The sequence below is a fragment of the Cherax quadricarinatus genome, chromosome 31 (genome assembly GCF_038502225.1).
Source record: "Cherax quadricarinatus isolate ZL_2023a chromosome 31, ASM3850222v1, whole genome shotgun sequence".
Lineage (NCBI taxonomy): Eukaryota > Metazoa > Arthropoda > Malacostraca > Decapoda > Parastacidae > Cherax > Cherax quadricarinatus.
Genome location: NC_091322.1, coordinates 36,363,667 through 36,386,112, shown reverse-complemented (window position 1 = coordinate 36,386,112; position 22,446 = coordinate 36,363,667). Strand labels below are relative to the sequence as shown.

At 40.9% G+C, this 22,446-nt stretch overlaps 1 protein-coding gene across 21 annotated transcripts in view; it reads right to left on the bottom strand.

Moving 5' to 3' along the window:
* Positions 1 to 22,446, bottom strand: part of LOC128697010 (uncharacterized) — a 1,143,041-nt gene that overhangs the window by 489,676 nt on the left and 630,919 nt on the right. For all 21 annotated transcript variants that reach the window (XM_053788515.2, XM_070090364.1, XM_070090365.1 and 18 more), the window contains 2 exons: positions 4,918 to 5,083; positions 879 to 2,252 (listed from right to left, as the gene is read on the bottom strand). In XM_053788515.2, coding sequence (XP_053644490.2) covers positions 879 to 2,252; positions 4,918 to 5,083 — 1,540 coding nt within the window. The remainder of the gene's footprint in view (positions 1 to 878; positions 2,253 to 4,917; positions 5,084 to 22,446) is intronic.

The following is a 22,446-nucleotide window of genomic DNA, read 5'->3' as shown; positions in this document are numbered from 1 at the left end:
AATCGGTATGCGGGTTTTTAATCGGTATGCGGGGCAAAAATTTTGCGATAAAAGTAATCGTTATGCGGAAAAATCGCTATGCGATGCCATCGTTATGCGGGGGTCCACTGTACATGAGTGGGTGTGGGTGGGTGTGAGTTGGACCTGACTAGCTTGTGCTACTAGGTCAGATGCACTGCTCCTCCCTTAAGTGATGTGTCTGACCTCACTAGGTCAAGGCATTGGCTTAAGCCGGTACGAGAATTGGAGCTGCCTCGCGTAAGCCAGTAGGCCTGTTGCAGTGTTCTTTCTTTCTTATGTTCTTAAATGCTACACAATACAGATAACTATTACCCAATGAAGGAAAGTAAGACACCATAGAAAAACTTAGTCATAATGCAATATATATATACTTCCACTGATACAGGGTTCCAAGCATTTCTTTTGTTTTACTAAACTGTTAAGATAATATTTAGCATTTATAAAAAACTTATTAAAGATAACTGTTAACAACTTAAGTCAAGAAAAACAAAATATTTATTAGATTTTATATTGCTGTATTTAACAGAAACGTACTAGGCCATTTTGAACATCATTAAAGAATGAAGTATACTATACAGTTTTAATGAGAGATAAATGATTGTCGATCATTCTGTAATAGAGAGAGTAGTGGGTGCCTAGCTTGGTTTTTAACCAAAGGTTTTTCTTTTCTTAGTTTTACAATACAAAGAGCTCTAATAAAGACATTTGTTGATCTTAGAAAACAATTAATTTTTATCTTAAAGAGATAATAAGCAGCATATTTTTGTGCATAACTTCTTAATAATGAATTATTTTCATACATGACACTTTAACCTATTGATATTGTATACTGTCTTACCTTAAGTTAATTTTCTTACCTGTTGCATCTTCTTGCTGTCTCCATCTGAGCCATCATCTGGCAAAGAAGTATTCATCATATCATCTTGCAAGGGATGACGAGGTAACCTTGCTGATGCTGACCTCATGAAGCTATTGTTGACACTACCATTAGGAGATGCACTATTAGGGTAGCTACCTGGTGGAGTAGGGACACTAGTGAGAGTAGTATTTGGTGAAATCTCATGCTTATAGAGAGGATCCTCGTGGTTGTATACCCGACGAGGATCCTGACAGGAGTCTTGTCGATGAGTCTGTCTTGTATCTAATCTTCGATCTTGTCGACCATCTTGTGTAGGCGCACGTCTTGAGTATTGCCTGAGCTCTCCCCATGGTTCCTGGCCAGTGTCTTGTCTTGGAATTTCTTTCAAATCTTGGGCAGCACCACGCCGCAAGCTGTTAGTAGCACTGGCAGGTGTTGGGGTGGTAGATGGTTTATGTGAAGTATATAAGTCAGGAGTAGCAGCTCCTGCAGGTGGTACACGCTGAGGTGCACCCACATGAGCAGTGTGCAAGTGGTGATGATCACTCCCAGGACTTTCTCCTCGTCCGGCTGGTGAATAACGAGCAGATGATCTACTGTGCATATGTGAATGATACAGTGATGACTGGCGCATCTTCTGGGCATAGTTCTCCTCAGACCAATGGTCTGATTCATTCTGACCAACAGAAGATTTCGGTCTTGTCTCTTCATGTCTTGGCAGATCACCACCGCTTCCACGCCGATAAGACCACATGTTGCTGCTACCGTGTCTTCGATCGTAGTCAAGGAAATCTGCACTATGTGGACGAGGGGGTCCCGTTGGGCGACGACAGTGATGAGGCTCTGGGTGGGAGACACGAGGAAGTGTATCGTCTTGCCGACAAAAGTTGGACCTTAAAGGCTCTGAAAGCTGTAATTCTTCGGACAGTCTTGTTCCTCCACTTCTCGAAGAAGCAAAAGAGTCTCGTTGTTCAGGCCTTCGAACAGGGCTATGAGGAACGGAGTTTGACCCATTGCTATCCCCATATACATCTTCGTAATCTCCACGTCCACCGCCTGCTGTCACGCCATATGCATCAGGTGTCCTTCGCTCAGCAGCAGGAGGGTGATAGTGTAAGCCTCGACCATCTGGGTTTCGTGGCTCAACTGTGCCATTTCCACCACCACCATGATCAGTGTAAGTGCGTGGATCCCTTTCGTCTCTCTCTGGGGATCGCTCTGGAGAGGTGCTATAATCCCGAGAAGTGTTCAAGCGTTTAGGTTTTGGTGGAGCATTTGCATAAAGAGGCTGGCGATCCCCAGGCCGTAAGATTACTGAAGAATCACAGGATGTATTCAGCCGATCACCCTGCACACGTGATGACTCACTTGCCTAAAAAATAAAATACATTAATAAATTTTAGCTAGTTTCCTACTCGATATTCATGTTAGTACAGTGGAAACCTGGTTTTCGTTGAATTTGGTTTTTGACGACTTTTTTTGTCAAAATATCGTCTCAGTTTTCGTTCGCCACCTTGGTTTTCGTCCACTGTACCGAATGTGTCCGTGTGCCCATGCCCACACAAAGCATCCCATACACGCATTCTGAGTCAATCTGTCTTCGATTCTTGTCGAGTGAACATTACCCTGTGCGTTCATAGGAAACATTTCGTAATAATCGATTGTTTTTTGTGCTTGTTTATTGAGTGCAACTGCTAAATCAGCCACCATGGGGCCAAAGAAAGTTCTGAGTGCCAGCCCTTTGATAAAGGAGGTGAGAAATACAATAGAATTCAAGAAAGAATTTGTAAAAAAGTATGAAAGTGGCGTATGTGTAGTCGATCTCGCCAGGATGTACGGGAAGTCTTCATCAAGGATCAGTTCCATCCTGGCGAAGAAAAAAGAAATCAAGGAATCTGATGTTGTGAAAGGGGTAAGTCTGCTAACGAAACAGAGATCGACAACCATCGAAGATGTTGAGAAGTTGTTGTTGATGTAGATCAACAAAAAACAGTTAGCGGGAGACAGTGCTGTGGAGGCGATAATTTGCAAAAAGGCAAGGCAGTTGCATGCCTGGAACGAGTGCTGCTGTTAGTGAATTTAAGGCCAGCAGAGGCTGGTTCGGTAACTTCAAGAACTGATCTGGCATACACAGTGTGTTAAGGTATGGCGAGGCTGCAAGTTCAGACAAACAAAAGTCTTCAATAAGGGTAAAATTGATTTAAATGTTCATTTATACATTAAAATTAGTTCTTTATATTTATCACTTTCTGTATGCAAAACTATAGTTATTCTCTAATATTTTTGGGTAACTGGATCAGATTAATTGGATTTACATTATTTCTTGTGGGAAATATTGCTTTAGTTTTCGTTGTATTTGGTTTTCGTCAGACTCTCTGGAACAAATTAAAAACGAAAACCAAGGTTCCACTGTAATTAGCTTAGAATACATGGGCTTTAAAATTATTGTATATCTTTGTATAATGATTTAAAATAATAATAATTATCATTATTATTATTATTCATTAGCCTCAAAAACATGGATGAAAAGACTGAGAAAAAATATTTATTTTAATTAGCTTACATCTGGCAATATCTTTATATTATTATTATTATGGAAAGCCTTATAGCAACGTGTATTAATTAGTGCTTCATAACCACTTAATATGTACACTTTCAATGCTAGTAAAGATTGTGACTGCCTTCCACATTTCTTTTTGCTGTACTATAAAAGTTATCTGTAATTTTCCAATACGGTAGTATGCATTATATTTTAAACTTATATATTTTTTTTAATTTGTTTGTTAATTCAAAAAAAATTGATGCAGTAGTTAACAAATCTGACATTATCTACTACTTTCTATTACTGACAATAAAATGCATCAAATAACATTGGAAATAATGAGTCTTGAATTAGAAAGGTAAAAGTAATTTATTTTTAATTGTAGTACTGGATATATATGATGTGCTTTCTGGAATTTCACGACTAAAATTTGTGAACACAGGGGCCTATCATGGAGAAGTCTTATACTGTCCTCTGGTCAAACCTCATTCCTCAGCTATCAGAATTCATTATGAGTCACATAATCAATTGTTATATCCAGATAATTTTATATTGTAGCTATATAACAGAATACTTTGTATTTAAGAATTATAGCTTACATATTAAAAACCTTAAACATGGCCTCAATGACAATGATTCTGCTATTAATTTGTTTACTCTCATATAAAACTTTAGTTTATCGCCATTTACTGGCAAGTCTAGTTTTCTCTTATTCTATGTCCCCTCATGGAAGGTTCCTTGATGTTGGTGAGGGGCTCTTGATTTAAGGAATTGGATCTGTGCTCCAGTTCCCCGAATTAAGCCTGAATGCCTTCCACATCCCCCCTCCCCTGGGCGCTGTATAATCCTACGGGTTTAGCGCTTCCCCCTTGATTATAATAATAATAATAATAATCTTATTCTATGTGATGGAGTAAAGCTTTTTTTTCTTGCTAAGTCTCTTTATTTTTCAAATGTCCTCATGCTTTGCTAACGACTTTTTTTATTTCTAATGACTTGTTATGGTTTGTGCAATACTGTAATTCTTCTCAGATAGTAAACAGTTTATTCCATGTAGGATATTTAAACCTCCTCTCAACTTGGCTAGTAAAGTTTTGTATACTGTGCATTGTATAGTGTATGTTGTTAAATTATGTTCAAAAAATGAAGCCCGATGATAGTGATTAAATTTTTCACCGAAAAGTTGATTGTACATAAATAAATGTCTTGAAATAATTTATATAAGCTTATAAATTATGTTCCTTCAAACTCAGTCCTCTTTACTTCATGTAATTTATTACTAAATCCATGAAGACCCTACAGTACTTCGGAAATGAGAGACAATAAGGTTTGACTTCAGGAAGGGAAGCTCCAAGTCCTTAGATCAGGAGACGTTCAAAATTAAGGCACTAACCACACTTGAAGGGTATAAGTAACATAACTGATCACATGGTAATGACAAGAATATGGCCGTAAAAAAATATTTTATGTATGAGGTTTGTGGTGGTGTACTGACCTCGTCGAGGGACCTGCCGTCAGGAGAACGGTACCTCCTTGAGCGGTACCCATGGAAACCAGAGTCACTCTCATCTGCTGAGGGCGATGCTGTAGATGCTAAAGACGACACTGATGGTCTTTCACTGCGTCGGGCACTGCTGCCACTGCTCCATTTTTCTTCCAGGCTGTTGGAACAAACATATTCAGAACAAATATACTCAAAGTAACAATCTACATAGATGATTTAAAGAGATATGTGAGCAAATGCCTGGACATTTTCATTAGAAAATGTTTCAGTCATCACTTCTAACATACAAAAGTCAAGAATAACATTATCTATAGGCTTGACAGTTATGTGAAAGGCAGATAATGATCTGATGAACGTTTGAGTGAGGTTTTAAGATAGTGTGGTAACCCATGGGGTTGCATAATTCCTGTTGTAAGGTACGTAGGGCTTGGCCTGGTTAAGTATCATGTATACCATAGTATTTGAAATTTTGTAGCTTCCAGGATTTTGTTTTAATGTCGGTGAGGCTTCCAGGCATCTTCGACGTCTCAGGCTGAGTTCAGTGAGGACAATCTGAGACTCAATGCAATTCATCATCATGTCCGGGACACTCGTTGAGTTGGAATAAGGCACAATTCGTCTTCAATGAGCCCGATACTAGACTTCAAGGATGCCTGGGAGCTTCACTAATACCGTGGAACATTATTATTATAATCATAACTAAGCGCTAAAGCCATAAGAATCATACAGCGATGCACCGGATGCCACAAAATTTGAAAAACACTGGCATACATGACTCAACCAGGCTAAGACTACCCTACCTCACAACACAAACCACGTGACCTCATGTGTGTTACATGAAGCCATTTTAAACCTCAACTGCACTTTCATCACGGCACCACCTGTCTCTCACACCTCGTTTTCAAGACTATACATACTCTATTATTTTTAACATCTGTGTGTTAGAAATGGTCAAGATCCCACAACGAAATGTTTCTAATGTCCTAGTGTTTGTTCACCTGTCTTTTCTAAACCACTTGTATATATCAGTTATCAATATAGATAAATAAAAATTAAATCCCATAACCTGATTCTTTTTCCTCCTCCCTCTTCCACTTTCCTTTTTTCTCTTTCTCCTTTGGATTTTCTCTCTTTTGCCTTAGGTATTTAGTCCATTATTATTCTTTTTCCCCCCGTGTTCTTGCTCCTACCCTTTGTGGGCCCCTAACTCCCTTGCAGTGCTCCTCTTTCATAGTCTTTGACTCCCTTACCACTACTACTACCTCTACCACTACTTCTCTTCTTCCTCCCGTCCCTGTCTGCTGGCACATACATACTCCCTCCTTCTCTATTTTTTTTATTAGTGCGACTTCGTAAATGGTCCAAGTCGGACTGAAACGTCGTCGTAAGCTCTTCCCTCCTGTGTACGGGTTATTTATGTATTGTTTCAGTCACGGCATTGTGCCTTTTTTTATTTACACCAGGTGTTCTAAATAATAAAGGAAATATCACAGGAATAAGAAACTTTGAGAAACACAGGAAAGTAAAAGATGAAGGCATATACGTATACGGAATGTAAGTAGACTACTATCTTACGTGTTCCTGGCAAAAAGAAAGTGCCAGTAATCGTTCTAAAGTGCTAAACGTTTATTAACAGGATTTCGTAGATGAATGGTTCAGAGAACCGACATGTTGATAAATTAGACACAAATTAGACATAAATTACCCAAGAGTTGCACATGTATCATTAACAGGATTTCCTTTCACGCATGATAGGATGGAAATTCCTCCCTAGATCGATGGTTACCATCTACAAATAACAATAATAACAACTAATAATAATAATAATAATAATAAATATATTGCCAGATGAAGGCTAATAAATGAGCCGAGTTAGAATAACAGCTTTTATCTTGTAACACAAATTTAGGAATTTTAAACCTACCCTCTGCAGAACCCTAGAATGCTACAAACACAAAATTAACTTATGAGTCTGAAATGAAAATTGCACGACGTTTCTCTCCACTCATAACCTGATAACAGTCTAGGGCGGATCGAAACGTGGTTCAAATTTTATTTACATTTACGGTACAGTAGTGACTTCAGGTAGCAGCAGTGTCTCCTGCCATGGGTATTATTCAGATAACCCCTTCAGTGGTTAAGAATCCGCTAATCTCAATACTGATTTATCCCCCCCCCCGTGTCACTGTTAATCATAAAGGCCCTAATAACATATCACCCTAATTTACCACATTTTTAAACGTTCCAAGGCACAAGACTCACAAAACCGTAATAACACAATTGCAAACAAATCACGGAACAAGTGGGACTTGACCCCATGGCAAGTGAGTCTTAGGACTCACTTGCCATGGGTACAATCCCTCCACCCGTTAACTGGTTTATTTCCTACACACAACACTGATGGTAATTTAATCACAGGAAGGACTGGACTGGAACCCATAGCAGGCAGAGCCCTAAAACTCACAAGCCAGTGTGCTAACCACTAACCCGTTCAGCGATTTTCTGCAATCGTGTTATTACAATTTCGTGAGTCTTAATGGTAATTATTACAACTCGATCGGGAAATGTATTTACCACACCAGCTAAATTCTACACCTAGTTCCGGAAAGCAAAGGATCGTTACATAACAATGAATGCTAAGACTGAGATGCTGACATCCTGACGGGTATCCTCTCGGGGCAAATAACGGAATCCTTCAAGGTCTCCATGAATAATGCTAGCAATTATATCATTAGAGCATTGATGCAGAGCGCTCCAGGACGGCCCAGAACTAGTTTCTGACTGCTCCATGTCTGACTTCAAGGCACGATCATTTCAGTTATACAACCAACCATTACTAGTTTTCCTTCGACACGCTTGACAATTATTTGTATTAAAACCTGGCACCGGCACATAACCACAGCGACTAAAAAACACTGAACTTGGGCCATTAGAGCATAAAAGGTATATTACTACGCTGTGCAGAAGCCTCGTCTTGCCTGGGCCGCCATTAATATATTCCGGAGCACGCACTTCCGATCCACTCGCAATATGCATATTGAACAGAGAACAAAGGAAGCACAGAGAGCAGAATAACTTGTATACACCTGCTGTCCCACACCCGACTAGCTTGTCTCAACTCTAAAGGTTAATGTAAATAACCTCAAATATCATACACCATCATCTGAATACTAAAACTAAAGAGGAATTCGTGAACTATTTCTTGATGCTGTTTCGCACAACGTATATAAAACCGACAAAGGTAAATATTAGACACCTAAACAACGTTCAGAAGCTTTCATTAGGATACGTTTCACTCACCAAAAGTTTTTCCACTGGACTGAAAGATCTTCTGGTGAAAAAAAGCTATAGTACAAACTTCCAAACGTTGGACGTGGCGAATTTATATATTTTTGACTAATTTAAACCCCCGTACAAAAAGAAGACATGCTTTCTAACGGCCAAAATGAAACATACGACCATTACATTTTCCACGTCATGACCACCCTGATTCCGTAAGTAGGAGAAATGAAACCAAGACGAGGCAACTGAGACCGGGTTTATATAATTAAATTACTATGATAAATTATTGTATTAAAATTAAAAAAAAAAATTATTACTAATATATATCTTAAAATAATGATTTCATTTGCTGGACTTTTTTCTAGTCTCTGAATGCGTAAAAATCGTACTCTAATTACCGAACCGTCTTCCAGAATTTACTAAGAACTGCTTGAGCCAACGGCCACCTTCTACCCTTTGTTAGCTGCTATTCTAACTTCAGGAAAATTAGCAATTATTAAGTTATAGATAAGGGTGTAGTAAGGGGCAAATTCGACCACATGAAGGAACATATGAGATCTCCAATATTAACTCTGTTTTATATGTCATATTTCACCAGGGAAATGTCATATTTATATGCGGTTTACAATATTAACTGCTTATATGTTACACAGTATTTCACAGAACTGTTTCTCTTGTCTACAAGATGGTGCGCACGTATAAGAGGAAGACCACAAGGAAAAAGTACTCTGAAGAGGACATGGCGAATGTCTTGACAGCATTGTCAAGAGGCATGTCACAAGAATTGCTGTGACACAGTACAAGACGCCTAGACAAGTTTGCAACAGCGTTTCACTAAAGGTCCAAATCATCAAAAAAAAAAAAAAAAATGGAAGGAGAACACCGCTCCTTCGAAACGAAGAAGAGGCAAGACTTGGATGACCTAAGTGTTGAAATGCTTGATATCAAGGTGAGCTAAGGTCGCAGACCTAACAATTAGAAAATACAGTTGGTAAGACACAAAGGTAACATTTAGGCATCTTTATTCCGAAACGTTTCGCCTACACAATAGGCTTCTTCAGTCGAGTACAAAAAGTAGGCAGGAGCCTGCTGAAGAAGCCTACTGTGTAGGCGAAACGTTTCGGAATAAAGATGCCTAAATGTTGCCTGTGTCTTACTGACCAACTTGTCGGTACTGTATACCATTTTGATATTCACAAGAAAATGCAATACAGAGTATAAAGGGTAATTATGTTCTTGTTGGTGTTAAGGTCATGGAGAAAGCTGGTAACACTTGGAAAACTGGACGACTTATTATTACAGAAATACATTATTATTATAATCATGGGGGAGAGCTAAACCCGCAGGATTATACAGCGCATGTGGGGGGAATGGAGGATATTCAGGCTCAATTCAGGGAACCGGAGCACAGAGCCAATTGTCAGCATAGTTGCTGATCCCCTTACATGTGTTATATAGCTTATCTGAGTATCATAGTACCATCCATATGTTTTATAGACATGACTTCTTACTAGGCCTAGGGACCAGTTTGTGTGACGTCACGTGATGCGCATGTGTGCGCGAGTACCTCTGTAACTTCCTCAGTCCACGCATAGGTCTACCAGGCAACGCACGGCAGGTTGGGCTCCCTTACCACAGTCTGACAATATATAGTGCTACCATCCACAAGTGTGTTTATCTTCAACCATCATATCTCCTTTCGAACCCACGACACAATTCCCTAGATCAAAAGCTCCTCACCAACGTCAAGGAACCTCCAGTGAGGGGTACAGAAATACAGAGATCCCTAAGGATGCAGATGCTTCTCAAACCCTGGCATTTAAAGTTCCAGAAGTTCCCGATTTATATGACACTGATGAACATAATATAGTTAGGAGGCTGAAAGTGAAGGCCATTTAAACTAAGCCATTGCATCTGTGCATATATTGGTTGCAGAGCTGTAGTATCAGTAAAAAGAAAATTTCTTAATGATGAAATATAAATATCATTATTTTCTTAACTACAAATGTTAATATGTAGTATTAGTACTTGTAGTGTCCAAGACGTAGTTAGTGTTTAATGACTCACGAAATCGTGATGACACGATTGCAAACAAACCATACCCCGGCCGGGATTGAACCCGCGGTCAGAGTCTGAAAACTCCAGCCCGTCGCGTTAGCCACTAGACCAGCTAGCCTGGTCTAGTGGCTAACGCGACGGGCTGGAGTTTTGAGACTCTCTGACCGCGGGTTCAATCCCGGCCGGGGTATGGTTTAGTGTTTAATAATGTTTCATATGAACAACCAAAATTGTCCCACCTTAAATAGCGAGGTCTCAAATGCCCCACATCAAGGGCAAATGTGACTGTTTTTTTTTTTTTGTTCTAGCAAAATAACTGTGTAGCCTAAGAGAGTAGAATTTGGTCAGTCCGTGCATCCATTATCCCTTTGTAATTATTTTCTAAAATAAAAGTTTGGACAGAATAAACCCAGCGTTTCATTCACGCTACAACGTGAATAAATACTTTTGGTCTCAAGGTCCCCACCTGACAATAGTAGTAGGTCAAGAGGCCAAAACCTCTCTATGATCCATTAACTCTTACACTTTAGTTATTAAGCAGAGGAGTCTCAAAGAAAGGTCATAGAGGGTCAAATAGCGTTTAAAGAAATAATACAATTACAACAATAATTTTGTACATAATACACACCAAGTAAAAAATAAATAAAAGTATACAAAGTAATTAATGAAAAATATATGTACACGTGAAAGTATTATAAAATTAGCCTAAATAATTTTCCTCTGTATTTTGAACGAGAAAATCTGGAGGAAAAAAGCAAAAGCGCAAGACAAAAATGTGTACTAGGAAATAACATGAAATGGAATAAATACATTAATAAAGACATGACTGATAAACAATGATGGAAGGAACAATAAACGATAAACAATGACGGAAGGAAGGAGAGGAGGATACAAATGGAGGGGAGGACGTGTGAACAAGGAGTGGGAGCGTCGGAGGCTGGCAACACAACAACAATGGCGGAGAGGAAGTGGAGGTCAAGGGAGTGGTACCTGCAGGGGCTCCTCTGATGCCCTGGCTGGCTAGCGAGGTGTGTATCATGGGTGGCTGACTGGGTGGGTGGGTGTTGGTTAGGTGTCCTGGGTGAGTGGGTGGCTGACCAGGTAGGTGGGTGGGTGTGTTAGGTAAGTGTCCTGGGTGGGTGGGTGGCTGGCCAGGTGGGTGGGTGGGTGGGTGTGTTAGGTAAGTGTTCTGGGTGGGTAGGTGGCTGGCCAGGTGGGTGAGTGGTAAGCTGGTCAGGTGGGTGGGTGTGTGTGTTGGGTAGGTGTCTTGGGTGGGTGGTTGGCCGACCAGGTAGGTGTCCTGGGTGCCTGACTGGCTGGCCAGGTAGGTGGGTGGGTGTGTTAGATAGGTGTCCTGGATGCGTGGGGTTCCTCTGCAGTTTTGGGTAGCAAGTTATGTGGACGAGTGTCTTGGGTAGATAGGATCATCTGCTATGCTGGGTGGGATGGCTATGAGGGTCGGATTGCTGTGTGGGTGGACGAGGGTGGGTGGATGTTTCATCTTTGTCTTCCACTTAACATCTACAACATTATTCCACAACTCACATTCTCTCTCTTACTACATGATTCTTAAACAAGTAAAGAAAATTAAAACCAAACAAGTTCTCAGGCTGATACGAGATTTTTCATGGTTCTTAAAATTCCAAAGAAAATCTTAGTATTGCATTATATGACTGAAGATTAAATTCGTTCGGGTCTACTAGTAAAAGAAGGTAGCAGTAGACACAATGCAACGCCTATTTACTAAAAGGGAGATGAGAAGGCAAATTATTAAAATTGGCAATTCAATCGCAACTGAGCAATCAACAATACAAATACGACATAAAATTGGTAATGAAGTTGTTCAAGGCCTCTCATAGTGCTGCCAGTGCTTCGTCAGAAGCAGTGAAATGTGAGGAATTGAATGGAAAAGTTACAGAGGAAGTCTGGTGACGTCCAGCCATTGCAGTCTCGATTAACTGATGTATTAGGATTACCTCTATACTGTTGTTGTACCATAAATATAAGATAATCGGAACACGGAATGCTGGCATGCATTGTTCCACAGGTGTCATTGTTGTGGCTTGAACTGTTCCATATGGGTCATGACTGTGCCCTGTGTTATTCTACAAAGGTTATATGAACGTGCCCTGTGTTATTCCACAAGGGTTATTATTGTGCTTGTGTTGTTCCACAAGGGTCATTACTGTGCACTGAGTTGTTCCACAAGGGTCAGTACTGTTCCCTGTGTTGTTCCACAAGGGTCATTACTGTGTGCTGTGTTGTTTTACAAGGGTCATTACTGTGGAGAAATTTCTCTAGTAAAGGGGGTATCTCACAGCCCTCAGCCCTCTGCGGGACTTAGCCCTCCCAGAAAGGGGTAGTGGACTCTTCCTTCTTCGCAAACAGCTTCATGAGGAACACACGTATGTACCATAGCGTCACCAGGCACGCCTTCCTCTCCTTGCTAGAGTTCCTGATCAACTACACAAGGTTAAACGAGAGTAATTACTCTTTTTCCCCATAGCAGGAAAATTAAGGAAAGCCTGCACCCCATTTTATCTACAGGCTGGGAATATTAGGAATTCTAGTCTATAGCTAGATAGCAAGAAACCTACCCTCTTGTATTGAATGCTGTTGCAATGTATAGTAAGAAAGAGATATAAAGGTGAACTCGGCAGTTTTGTGCAGAGGGTGACTGGTGGGTGCTTGGGCAGGGTGACAAGCTAGGCTGAATTCAGACATAAGAGCGTGAACACACGTCACAAATCTCCCACTGAGAACAAATACTGACTTTGAGAGTATTTAGGAGTTTACCATACAATCTCCACTAGAAAAACTAGTGTTAAAAAGAAACACAGTGTATTATCCAGAGTATAATCCCAATAAGTGTAAAGTTTGTGTCGCAGTATGCATTCAGGTGTTCTGAACAAAGGGACAAGTTATTACCCTATCGCGTTAAAAGTGACTGAACTCCCTAACGACGGGCGAGAGTATAACTACGCATCTGTAACGGCCTACTCAAGACATCAATACCAGGGTCATACTTCCCCTACCACAAACTAGGAGAAACTGGGTCAGTTACAATACCCAGGTAAGTCCAGCCATACTCACAGCTAATTACGTTAGCTGAAGCTAATAGGTTGGGGTGAGATTTGACTGGAATTACCAATAGATCCCGTCATACGTGGGTGATTCACCCAAACCCAAGTATCACTACGCATTTCAGATGACAGTGAAGTACTGGATATACGCTCCTTTGAGGCAAATTGTTTTCTAACAAAATTGTTAACCAACAGCAACTGTGGAATCTGGAACGGCACCCCAAAGGGATTTCCAGGGGGAGGCTGCTGGACATCGTGCTGTTAACAGATAAGTACCGATTGCTATATGTTTGTTTCATGCAGTAAAGTGTACTTATCTAACTACCTTTACCTTTGATATAACTTTACCTTTGAAGAGTTCCGAGAGTTTCTCTACTCTCTGAGCCCAGCCATTGACCAGGCTCGTCTGGTGTTTGCCTGGTCAACCAGGCTGTTGATCTGGCACCTGGTGAAGATACTTGTCCAGTTTCCTCTTGAAGGCTTCTACACTTGTCCCAGCCGTGTTTCTGATATCTTCTGGTAAGATGATGAACAGTCTAGGACCCCGAATGTTGATACAGTGTTCCCTTACTGTCCCCACTTGCACCCCTGCTCCTCACTGGGTTTATTTTACACTTCCTCCCATATCTCTCACTCCAGTATGTTGTTATGGCAGTGTGCAAATTTGAGACCAGGCCCTCGAGTACTTTTCAGGTATATATTATCGTGTATCACTCTCTCCTCCGCTCCAATGAATACATGTTCAACACTTGAAGGCGTTCCCAGTAGTTTAGGTGCTTTACTGGCTCAATGTGAGCCGTAAACGATCTCTATATGTGTTCTAGCTCCGATATTTCTCCTGCTTTGAACGGGGCCGTCAGCACTGAGCAATAGTCTACGTGAGGGAGCACTAGTGATTTGAAGAGTGTCACCATCGGCATTATTTCCCTTGTTTTGAAAGTTCTCACAGTACCCACCCCGTCATCTTCCTGGTTGTTGTGATCTTTGTCTTGTTATGGTCTTTAAAAGAAAGGTCAGCTGACATAATTATTCCCAGGTCTTTTACGTGTTCCTTACGTTCTATTTGGTGACCCTTTTCAGTTTTGTATATAGTGTTCCTTTTGAGTTCTTCACTCTTTCCATACCTAAGCAGCTGGAACTTATCACCATTGAACGTCATGTTGTTCTCCACTGCCCACTGGAAAGCCTTGCTTATGTCTTCCTGTACTTTTTCAGTGTCCTCTAACGTAGTGACTTTCATGCTTATTTTAGTGTCATCTGCAAATGATGATACAAAAGTGTGCCGGGTGTTTTTATCTATATCTGCTATGAGGATGAGAAACAGCAGAGGTGCCAGGACAGTGCCTTGGGGCACTGACTTGGCACCAATTCTCCACAATTACTGTGCCTCCCGCTGTTCCACAAGGGTCATCACTGTGCCTTGCATTATTCCATAAGGGTCATTATTACTGTGCATTGCACTTATCCACACATGTCATTACCATGCCTGTTTTCTTCCACAAAAGTCATTACTGTGCTCTGTGTTATTCACACTTAAACAACCGAGGTGAGGAAATAAAAAGCAACTTGTATAAGTTCGTCAGTGACACAAAAAGAGGGCGATGCGTATATGAGAATTACGCAAAAGATCTTCCAAGATGAGATGAAGCAATTAACACTGTAGAGAGGCGACAGCTGCATTTTAACAGAGAATCAACAGATGTATTTAAACAGACGCGACAGAAGAAATATAAAGCCATTTTAAGAATACATAAGTGCTCGTAATAGCTTGACAGTGTCTGGATTTATAGCTAACAGAAGTCCCAAGTTACACTGTCAGTGGTCTCTATATAGATGGCGTGGCACACTCCCCGTCTCCATATATAACTGTAAGAGGCTTCCAGGGATCTTCTCCTACCCTCGCAGCCCAGCCTGAATATGTTTAAATGACGAAAATCTGATCCCAAGTATGAGGATTCTTACAAAGAAGGAATAAAAGAACTGGTCAAGTCATAGCTCCTGCCCCCTCCACCACTACCACCCCTAATCTTAATTCTTATCCACTTGCTTTACTGATTCATGTCCTACGCCTGATCATATCTACTCGCGAAACCGCGTATGATGTTTGACTTCACTACCTCTTAAGATAAGTCTTCGACATTCCACTTACTAGTGAGATATACCTTTGATAAGCTCCAAGAGTTTTTCTACTCCCGGAGCCCGGCCATGGGACAGGCTCGTCAATTATTTTCTAATATCCCTTTGCTTCATTTGCGTTTTAAGTTATTCTCTACATTAACTAGCTTCCTTACCCAGTATCTCAAATACTGGGTATCATGTCTCCCACTTTTTGAAAGACGTAGAATATGGAGTAATACTGCAGAAAAAGCACGATGAGATCAAGTATTTCTTGGAACAACGTTTCGCTTCACACAGAACGAAACATTGTCCTCAATTAAAGCTTGTTCTGAAATGTGTGTACTTCATTATTGTGGACAGTACGCTAGTTGGATCCCAGGTGTTGACTGAGCAAAGCTTACAGTGACTGACAGCCTCACTGTACAGATAACAGCCTTCAGCCTCTTACAGTGACATCTATCACTCGTACAGTGATATCTACTACTTGTACAGTGACATCTATCACTCGTACAGTGACATCTACCACTCGTATAGTAACATCTACTCGCACAGTGACATCTACCACTCCTACAGTGACATCAACCACTCGGTACAGTGACATCTACTACTCGGTACAATGACATCTACGTACACTCATTAAAAGTATCTCGGGGATAGAGTTCACTTAAGACTATACTGTCTTACAATAAAATTCTAACGCGCGTCACAACCTTCCAAAATTCTTTGTTTCGTATATAAAAAAAAGTGAATTACAATTATATGTTGGGTAACTGTACAAAAGACAAATACATGTGTTCCGTAGCTCGACTGGTAGCGCACTCAGCTGACGCACTTAGGTCCGTGGTTCGATCCCCGGTACGGGTGGAGACATTAGGACGTGTAGATGAATGGTTCAAAGAACCGACACGTTGTTAAATTAGGACGTGTTTCCTTAAGACACCTGCTGTCCATGTTCACCTAGCAGCAAAAATATTACATGGGTGTTAGTGACTGGTGTGGGTCGCATCCTGGGAACAAAATAAATCCAATGTGTCCGAAATGCTCCTGATAACAAGGGGCTATCCGTATAGTAACATGTCACTGATGTCAGCTAGGCCTGTATACCTTGTACTTGTAGAAATATAGATTATTATTATTATTATTATTATTATTATTATTATTATTATTATTATTATTATTATTATTAAATCGACTGTGTTGACCGCCAGGTCAATCAGGCTATTGATGTTGGGCCAAGAGACGCATGCGCAACTAATGAGACATTTTATTGCCGTAACGTTTCGTTCTCCAGGATCTCCGGCTCGACAAAGTTCCTAGAGAGCAAGACGTTGCCACAATAAACTCTCTTATTAATTGCGCATGTGTACTGTGACCTAACATCGCGGGTAATATTAATAACAGAGTGACAGGTTGTTGGTGTTCACGGGTAGCTGGCCCGCACAGGCGTCTCTGGCAGGTTGACGCGGCACTTGGCAGAGGCACTGCTCACACTGGACGTTTCTGATATTTTAAACAACTTGAAAGTCTCTAGTTCTAGAAGAAGCAAAGACAAGTACAAAACAAGATTTCACTACGACAGTGTTTCGCTCCGTGAGTTAATAGAACGAAGCGTTATGACAGTAAAATTTGCTCTGCATCCGTGTCATTTCATTACCATCTACAGTGCGTCTTGGTATCTAGATCCAGAAGACTGAATATTACGATAACGAACACCTCATGCTTGGCCGGCGTCTCCACAGCGAACAGTCGATGCTTTACAACTGAAGTTGAAGTGTTCAGTATCAGACAATAGTCTCGAGTGTAGGAGTGTCCTCACCTAGTTGTGTTGGCAAGGGTCAAGTCACAGCTCCTACCCCCTCCCCTTCTTAATTCTTATCGACCGGCTTTACTGGTTCATGTAACAAGCGCTTGGTCATATCACCTCGTAAAGTTTCATATGTTTTGTACCCTCACCACCTCTTATTACAGCGAGACTGACAAATTATTGTCCAACATCTCTTTCATTCATGTTTGTTTTAAGTTTCCATCTATATTAACTGGTTTCCTTCCCTTGCCTCGTAAATAGCACATCCCTCAACATCGTATTTAGTCCACTGAGTGTTATTTTACGCCATGATCATGTCTGCTGTGTCTTCCTCTCCAGGCTTGGTTTAGTTACTTAAATTTCTCCTTGGTTGCCAACCTTCAGAACGAGGCGCTACATACACAAGGTGGAACCTTACTTTTGTACATAAAGCCTTGAAGGCGATTTAACATGACACGTGAGTAAACAATGGGGCGTGTTTATTAGAAAGGGTTTCTGTCCTGGGACCCTGACCACATCTAACCGTCAGAAGTGATTAAGATGCCAGGACTGAAACGTTTTCTAATAAATGTGTCCTAGTGTTGACTCGGGTGTCTTTTTCAACCCCTTGTCGGTGTCAGTTACCACAGTTTATATCAGAAGCTTCAAGGATTATTTATTTGTCCAAGACCTCTTTTACTACAACTACCACTACCATTATAACTACTAGTACTACTACTGTGACAATAAAAACAGCTGCTGCTGCTAATACTACTACTACTTCTATTGATAATAATAATAATAATAATAATAATAATAATAATAATAATAATAATAATAATAATAATAATAATAATAATAGTTTTTAAGTTAAAATATTTATAAGAAGTAATTAGCAGGAGCTTCACCGTTGCAATATTGCTTAATTTTTAACTTCACCTACTTCTGCTGCAAGACGCTGATTTTTAGAGATATTATCTAGCACCCAGACATCCATTCAAAACTCCAAAAGACAGATTTGCTGCCCAAGGACCTAGGTGATCAATGGACGGACCTGAGCGCTGGAGCAGCCCGATACTCACCCAAGACACTGGATCGCTGATCCCACAGCACCAGCGAGGACTACTAAAGTGTCCATGGAAAATTGAAGCCCAACATGAGGAGCATAAGATGAACATAATGAAGAATGCCTTCTGACCCATGCTAGGCTGGTCCTGCTCACACCTAACCATCTATACTCATGTGTTCGTCTATATTTTTATTTAACTTCCCAAGATATTAGTTTCCATGTAGCACTTCGTTTCACTCATCTGCCGATCTTTTCCCAGACGAGTGTTTCCTATATCGTTTCTAAATCTGTACCTACCCAACTTAATCCACTGTTAAGAGTTTTTCTTTGGTTAAATATACTCAGCATTTTTATCAATACATATCTTCCATTTGTATACTTCAAGCATGTCTCCATTCTAGGCCTATCTTGAGTGTGCAGATTTAAGCTGTTAAATTGACAATGAAATCTTGTCCACCACTGTAAATACCTGATTAAAGTCAGTAAATCTGTTACATAAGACGCACACTGATCGACTTATGTTCATCTAGGTGGTTTGTCAAATAAGCCTTTTATTATTTAATACAATATTTTGTCAACTGTTGAGGTCAGATTGATTTATTGGCAATTAGCAGCTAATGATCTAATATTTCCCATTTAATAACTGGGTATCATATTAGTTATTTGCGTATCTGGTACAATACTCTTTCGTTAATGATGAATTAGACACGTGTACTTTTGATATACCTTTGAAGAGTTTCGAGAGTTTATCTACTCTGAGCCCGGCCATGGGCCAGGCTCGTCTGGTGGTTGCCTAGTCAACCAGGCTGTTGCTGCTGGAGACCCGCTACCCCACATATCCATCACAGCCTGATTGATCTGGCAACTGGTGAAGATACTTATCTAGTTTCCTCTTGAAGGCTTCAACACTTGTTCCAGCAGTGTTTCTGATATCTTCTGGTAAGATGTTGAAAAATCTGGGACCCCGGATGTTGATACAGTGTTCCCTTATTGTCCCCACCGGACCCCTGCTCCTCACTGGGTTTATTTTACACTACCTGCCTCGCATGGGCCAGTAGGCCTTCTGCAGTGTTCCTCCATTCTTATGTTCTTATGTTCCTCATATATATCTCACTCCAGTATGCTGTTATGGCAATGTGCAGATTTGGGACCAAGCCCTCGAGTACCTTCCAGGTATATATTATCATGTACCTCTCTTTCCGCTCCAATGAGTACATGTTCAAGACTTGCAGGCGTTCTCAGTAGTTTAGGTGCTTTACTGGCTCAATGTGAGCCATAAACAATCTCTATTTGCTTCTGCTCAGATGTTTCTCCTGCCTTGAACGGGGCCGTCAGCACTGAACAATATTCTAAGTGAGGGAGCACTAGCGATTTGAAGTGTCACCATCGGCATTATTTCCCTTGTTTTGAAAGTTCTCAGTACCCACCCCGTCATCTTCCTGGTTGTTGTGATCTTTGTCTTGTTATGGTCTTTAAAAGAAAGGTCCGCTAACATAATTATTCCCAGGTCTTTTACGTGTTCCTTACGTTCTATTTGGTGATCTTCTTGAGTTTTGTATATAGTGCTCCTTTTGAGTTCTTCATTCTTTCCGTACCTAAGCAGCTGGAACTTATCACCATTGAACGTCATGTTCTTCACTGCCCACTGGAAAACCCTGTTTATGTCTTCCTGTACTTTTTCAGTGTCCTCTACCGTACTGACTTTCATGTTTATTTTAGTGTCATCTGCAAATGATGATACAAAGGTGTGCCGGGTGTTTTTGTCTATGTCTGCTATGAGGATGAGGAACAGCAGGGGTGCCAGGACAGTGCCTTGGGGCACTGAGCTTTTTGACCTCGCTGATGCTGGATCTTGCCCTGTTCACTACTACTTTTTGTGTTCTGTGTGTTAAGAAACCGAAAATCCGTCTGCCTACCTTCCCCGTAATGCCCATGGCCTTCATTTTGTGCGCTGTCACTCCATGATCGCATTTGTCAAACGCCTTTGCAAAATCTGTGTAAATCACATCTGCGTTTTGGTGGTCTTCCAGTGCCTCCGTAATTCTGTCATAATGGTTCAGCAGCTGTGACAGACATGATCGTCCTGCTCTAAAACCATGATGGTTCGGGTTATGTTGGTTGTGCTGGTCCATGAAATTTGTAACCTGCCGTCTCATCATTCTTTCGAAGATTTTTATGATGTGAGAAGTTAGGGCTACTAGTCTGTAATGTTTAGCTAGTTCTCTACTACCTCCCTTGTGCAAAGGAGCTATGTCTGCACTCTTTAAGGCCTCCGGTAATTCACCTAAATCTAAACTTTTTATCCAAAGAATAATGAGGGCTCGTGCTAGTGGTACTTTGCACTTCTTTATAAATAGAGCATTCTGGGTATCTATTCTGTAAACGTTTCGCCAACCAGTGTCTTTATCAATACAATACAGAAGACTGAAAAGGTAGATGAGGTGTTCAGTATCGTAGCCTTGACTGAATAAAGATACCCAGATGTTGCACACTTGTCTAATTCATCATCTTGTCGGTACTATATACCACTGATATACTTCTTTGTTGATGTCTCTTCAGTCATTTCTTTGGAGCCTCTCCAAGTCCTGACTGCAAGCCAATTACTTACATTAAACACCACCACCGCTCACTTATCATTCTAAGAGGAAGAACACCTGCAACCCCTGAAGGGTTTTAAATTATTCTTGTCTTTAATTTCCGCTATTAATTCTGTTTCGTTAGCAAACAATAATAATTTATGACAAGGATCTATCTTGGCATACCGGAGCCAAGACAGATCCTTGCACTACACCAGTAGCAACCTCCTTGCACAGTGCCAAGGCACATTCATGTAGCACTCCACTAGCAACCTTCTGCCATGATGAATGGTATACCTATAAGCTGGTGCTCTCCTCACACTCCGACTACTGAGTCCAGCACTGGTAAGCTGGTGGCTGGTGCTGCCCTGGCTCACCATACTGCTGTTGGCTACCCAACTATCAGGTCTTCTTAACCACGTTAGCTAGTTGGTGCCGCCTGAGCTGCTAGTTTACTGTGCATCCCATGCTCATCCTGTGAGCGGTATCGCATAAAATATGAGTACTGAGGTCACAGTGGGTTGGATCCAACAGGCCATTGTTACATCTCAAAAAAATATTAGTCATTTCGCACATTACGATTACTTCATATAACTAATGTACACAATACAATACGGAGATACAATCTCAACAAATTTAGTTACCTTACTGTCACTAAAAACACTGGTCATAATTAGGTTGCAGTCTGATCAACAAAATTAGTTCATTCACCTAATCGAAGCAAAGTGTGGATTCAATCTGAAGATTTTAGATATCTTATCATTAACAATGAAGTGTTTGACATATCCTAAAGGTTTACTTGCAGGTGTCTCTGAAAGGTTAGATTTTGTAGTAGGAGAGGGCTAATTTGAAAAGCCAAATTTTAAAAGGTACGCCGCATTTTGTAATTTTTATGAATAATAATATTTTGTAACTGGTGACACTGTCCAGTGTGCAGCCTACATAAAAGTGAATTCGTAATTTCATGTTAGGGCCGCATCCATTTCCTTGAAGGGCCACATGTGGCCCTCGGGCCGCAGGTTGGGGACCCCTGGGCTAAGACATAACGCTCCAGTATATGGCCCTGTCTCTGTCCTCAAAGCATTTGATGTCGCTGACATCTCCATTCAAACCGTACTGCAAGTGATACTTATGGCCTAATCTTGGTCTAGCAGTAACGACAATCTACTAATATTGTTACTTTCTCCGTGGATGTTTAACTTGACCCATTTTATTATGGACAGTTGATCTGCTGCTTCCTATATGAACTGTTCTTTCTTCAAACTCGTTCATTATTTCTTTTCTGACAATGTTTTTAAAACTTCTGTTTGAAAAAAAAAATTATACTCGACATTCTCTCTAATGCTAACTTTGCTAATTCTCAACTTCATCATCCTCCTGGAGGCCTACCTGGAGGGTACCCTGAGGTTACCTGGAGGTTATTCCGGGGATCAACGCCCCCGCGGCCCGGTCCATGACCAGGCCTCCCGATGGATCAGGGCCTGATCAACTAGGCTGTCCAACGTACGAGCCACAGCCCGGCTGATCCGGCACTGACTTTAGGTATCTGTC